At 40.2% G+C, this 5,000-nt stretch overlaps 1 protein-coding gene across 3 annotated transcripts in view; it reads right to left on the bottom strand.

The window, feature by feature from the left end:
- Nucleotides 1-5,000, bottom strand: part of LOC138019352 (transient receptor potential cation channel subfamily A member 1-like) — a 50,731-nt gene that overhangs the window by 12,792 nt on the left and 32,939 nt on the right. For all 3 annotated transcript variants that reach the window (XM_068866119.1, XM_068866118.1, XM_068866120.1), the window contains exons 21-22: nt 3,921-4,043; nt 823-977 (exon numbers count right to left, since the gene is read on the bottom strand). In XM_068866119.1, the coding sequence (XP_068722220.1) occupies nt 823-977; nt 3,921-4,043 (278 nt within the window). The remainder of the gene's footprint in view (nt 1-822; nt 978-3,920; nt 4,044-5,000) is intronic.

Genomic DNA, 5,000 nt, shown 5'->3' with positions numbered 1-5,000 from the left:
TTTTTTCGATTTTATGAAGCGCGGAGAGATTCACACCTTATGTAGCCTAATGTTCTTGAAACGATTCAAAAGTCACAATTGAAAGTAGTCGGCTTAAAAATAGAGTAGGAAGAGATGCGAACGAACCACAATTTTGGCGGATCCCTTCTGGTCACAACCAACAATGATCTTTCATCACTTGCCTTTCGTTATGACTTGGCACCCCAATGCTTAATAACATGTCCCCTCCTTCGCATCCTTATTTCCTGTCATTGTTACTTTAGAATTATTGTCGTTTCAACCACTATTGACCGAATGCAAAAATGGCCGCCGGCAAATTATTCTTTTGTCCTTTGTGTTAATTGGCCTAACTAGCCTCGTGTTACAGCCCAAATTTTTTCAATTTTACGCGTATGAACGAGGCTAGTTAGGCTAATTAACACAAAGACAAAAGAATAATTTGTTGGCGGCCATTTTTGTATTCGGTCAAATTGACCGTGTTAATTATTCGCCGGCACAAGGGAGGCTCCAATTTAATCACACACCTACATTTCTCAACTTCGTTCCCACGACAGGTCCTAGGAACGACGTTGATACCTTTCTGACTCATGTCCCTGAAGATAAAGGTTAATTTTAAATTAAGTTGTTTTTGCAGGGTTTTCTTGAACTCGGCAATTTTCTTGTGGCAGTGCTCGCTGTTACCTTAGTTTGTGTCAAACTGGCTGGTTCGGCCCATACCTAGCACAAAGCTGTCATCAGTATATCCACGATTAATCTTCTTACTTAGCTGTAGGATACATTGTTTTATCAAATGAAGTGTCGAATTTAAACAGTGAAACTTACTTGCTGATGTACTGCAAAAGTACAATCCAAACAAGAAAAACACAAATTCCCATCTCAGATACATCTTGAGATCGCGGTCTCACAAGTGTCACTAGAGTTGTGACATACAAAGTCACTTCGAGCCAGTTATTAAGGGTAAAGAGGTACTTCACACCCTACAAACAAAAAAGCAAGACAATTTAATGTACCTCTGAGTACTACGCAAGCTATCAAAAACAACAACGTGTTCTTTAGTACAAGAAGTGCTTAACTCTATGTTCCTCTTTCCCCAGCGATCCAAACAGAAATAGACCTCATAAACATTCATCAAATGTCGATTTCCTCGATCATTATGTCATGATGTTTTCAGAACCTAAGATATTTTTGGACGAGCTCTTAAACATGTTTCGTACAACATGAGAAGCTATTCACAATCCCAAGAGTAATAAAAGGAAAATATGAGGTGAATCCCTGCATGTGTCCGATATGATACCTATGATAATTGTTTCACTTTTATTTTTTTTAGACTGCGCCTACGTTGCGCAGGTATTTTCATCTGTTGCTCCCACGACCGCGTGGTCCACTTTCACAAGATGGAACTTAAGCAATAACGACTTCGAAGGCAACGAGAACGTTATCTCACAAATAAATTCACGCTTTTCGCCACTAACTAAAAGGCATTCATTTAAGGATGGCTGAAGATCACGAATAAAGAGTTGGAAAATGGTTATCCAGTCAGGTATCGTAAACTATATTAGAGAGATTTAGCATCACGCCAACGGCAAACGTCGGCTTTCCGTTTCACGTTTCACGTTTCACGTAAAATGGAAAGAAGGTTGTGACTTAAGATTCGCGTGACCCAACGGCAACTCGAGCATTTAGTAACTAAAAAAGCAAAAACAACACTTTAAAGATTGTTTGTAAAAAAAGACGCTATGTAAAGTAAAAATCCTTACCCGTCAAATTTTGAGAGTTTCGGTGAAGCTATTTTGACGCTCAACAGAGAGTCAACGTGGGTTCATGAAGAAAATTGCCGCAAGGAGTTAGTTATGAACTATCTACAACCATGAAACCAAATTTTTCCTCCTTCGGCTTACCGGGAAATGGTTTTGGGGAACTTTTATTTCGCAAGCAACTTCTTATTTAGAAGAAAAGGGGAAGAAAATTTCACGTATGCAGCAACGCGAAAATGGCTACTTTCACGTTGAAACGGAACCAGCAGCCGCCAAATGTAAAAATGGCGGGAAAATCGTGATCACGTGGTCACTTTTGCCGTTCGCGTTTCACGTAAATTAACATGATGCTAAATCTCTCTAGTAATGGTGTTTTAAGAAGACAACAGCAAAATGCTAAACGCCCAACAACGGTGCCTAAAAAGATAGTTTACATAGTCCTTCCCTACTTGGGTTTACAAAGTAATGCCATCGCTAGGCAGCTTAAATGTTGTATTAGTAAATTTTACGGTTGCATCGACCTTGGTGTGTTTTTTTTAATAGTACCTGTAACATCAAGTCTTTTTTCCCCGTAAAGGGCAGATTAGCTCGATCGTTTATATCAAAAGTTATCTATAAAGCTAGTTACTGGGATTGTAAGGAATTTTACATTGGTAAAACAAAGCGTAGACACTTCAAGGCGTTAAGTAACAACAACGCGCCAGCACTTGCTGATCACGTAATCTCAACCGGTCACAACCTAAAATGGGACCACTTTGAAATTCTAGCCACTGGGAGGTCCGATCGACATTGTGCCATAAAAGAAACTCTTTTTATTCGTGACCTTTTGTAAAGGGCAGATTAGCTCGATCTCTTATGCCCAAAGTTATCTATAAGGCTACAGTAGTTACTGGGATTGTAAGGAACTTTACATTGCTAAAACAAAGCGTAGGCTACATGACCGGAAATCTGAAAACTTCAATGCGTTGTTAAGTAATTAGGGAGCTTAAGATCTACGACGGCGACGTCGACGACAACGTCACCTCAAAATAGAACTTTGCTGTAGTAAAAGTCTTTCGCGATTATTCCATCTTGTTCACGTCGTACAATGTGGGCGAAGTATCCTAAAAATAAATTGGTACGAGTGGTTTCTGACTGAAAATAGAGAATGAAAGATTCTCTGTTGCATGCTAACGTTGTCGTCAAAACCTAAAATTCAGTGATTTCACGTCGTCGTCAGGCAGAGAACCGCAAAAGTATGAGCTAAAATCCGTGCCGCACGTGCAGCACGATTATTTAGGCGCTTTTAACCAATGAGATCATTGTTTTCTGGCGTTTTCGACGACGTCGTCGTCGTAGATCTTAAGCTCCCTACAACAACGCGCCAGCCCTTGCTGAGTCACGTAATCTCAACTGGTCATAACTTAAAATGGGACCAGTTTGAAATTCTAGCCACTGGGAGGTGACATTGTACCATAAAAGAAACTCGTTTTATTCGTGATCTTTAGTCATCCTTTAATGAAACGTTAGTAGCGAAAGCTGTATCTTTATTAATAAGTTTTACAAGTATATTAGATATATGCATTTACAGTGTATATATTTTCTCTTAATTTGGTTTCATTGTTTCTCGTATATCTTTGTAAAGTATGGTATTTCCTACTTTTGTTACTATCAATATTACCTCACAAGCTACTCAAAAGGGTGTGGTAGTTCCTCACAAATGACACCGGTCGGAAGGGCGCCAAGATGGCAATTTATCCTCAAGTGCTGACGTCCCTCATAAAACTTTAATGTGGCTATTTCACATTGTTTTGCAGACGACATCAATGAAATGGACAAAAGTGCAGGGCGTGCAAACCTATTGCTCTTGCTCACTACTTATGCAAATATGTGACGTTCTCGATGCTGCTGTCGTTATTTAAGTTCCCTACTAACTGACCAATAACGAGTCTTCCTTGAAATGACCACCCTTGTACTTTGACTGAAAAGTTCTGGTATCACGGGAAGGTCTATCTAAGACTAACTCGGACTACGACTAATCTGTGACACAGGTATACCGAAGTTGCTCTCTCTAGGTCATGGACTCTTGACGGGAACTTGCCTTTCATACTCTTCACTCATAGAGTCATAGATAAAAGAAAAGATGCAATTTAGCAGCATGTTATGATTTATTAGCTCGTGACATACCTCGTCAAATATCTGAAAGACCTCTTTAGCAAGATTGTATCCACAAGCGATTATTAGAAATACAGCGACAAAGGCGTGAATCCAGCTGTCGTTGAAACACAGCACTATCAGAGGTTCATCTCCCTGAGAAAAATTAACAAAAGAGACTTAGCTGCTATTCGAAATCCAGTTTTCTTGTAGGTTTTCATCATCGTTATCATTACGATCGTTTTGCTTGTGATTTTACTCAATGTTGTTGTTAAGGTGACCAGAGACCAAAAATTGCGGTTAACTTTTTAAGGCGACTTCCGCCTTAAAAATAGCTATACTAGGCGTGTGAATGAGCCGTGAGTGTCATGGAGGTCAGACGTGTCGTTTTTCTCTCCGTAATGTTATTGAATTTGCTGACCTTGGAGTGCTCAGTCTTACTTAATTCTGCAAGAACTCCTCCTTTCAACACACAACGTGCACTTTTGGGGATTTTAAAGTTCCAGAATTATCGAATTTTGGTTCCAAGATCAAGATTGACTTCTTACTTTAATACGAGAGAAACTACCGATACCACTGGAATTTGCATATTGTTCAGTTGCGGTTCACGACCTGCTAATGAGGTATTTGGTGTTGCTTTGTTCCCTTCATCAGTGAAACATCAAGGTATTGTTTTTCCAGTGATGGTCAATAGAAGAGCCAAACGTTGCTGTTTGAATTATGCTAATGCGCCTGCAACATTCAGAAGAAAGTTTTTCAACTGCACCATCTTGTATGGCCCAAATCGGGTGGCTACTTTCAATCCCTGCGAAGTTTATCTCGTCGGTATTCATCCGAATCCGGGACCGACCTGTTGGAGTGACTCACTTCGCGCTTTATACCTGAACGCAAGAAGCCTAAAAGCAATTGTCAAGTCAGTAGACGACGCAAAAAAGTTTTGCAAAATAACTTTACTCCAGCATCTTGTCTATGGTGGGGACTTCGATGTTGTTCTGATAACCGAAACATGGCTGAACGCCGCCATTTTTGACACCGAAATCCTTCCTGGCTACACCATCTATAGAAGGGACAGAGGCGAGCGTGCTGGCGGAGTGTTGGTAGCTATCAAACGTG

The sequence above is a fragment of the Montipora capricornis genome, chromosome 10 (genome assembly GCF_036669925.1).
Source record: "Montipora capricornis isolate CH-2021 chromosome 10, ASM3666992v2, whole genome shotgun sequence".
Classification (NCBI taxonomy): domain Eukaryota; kingdom Metazoa; phylum Cnidaria; class Anthozoa; order Scleractinia; family Acroporidae; genus Montipora; species Montipora capricornis.
This window is presented reverse-complemented; position numbering and strand designations above follow the sequence as displayed.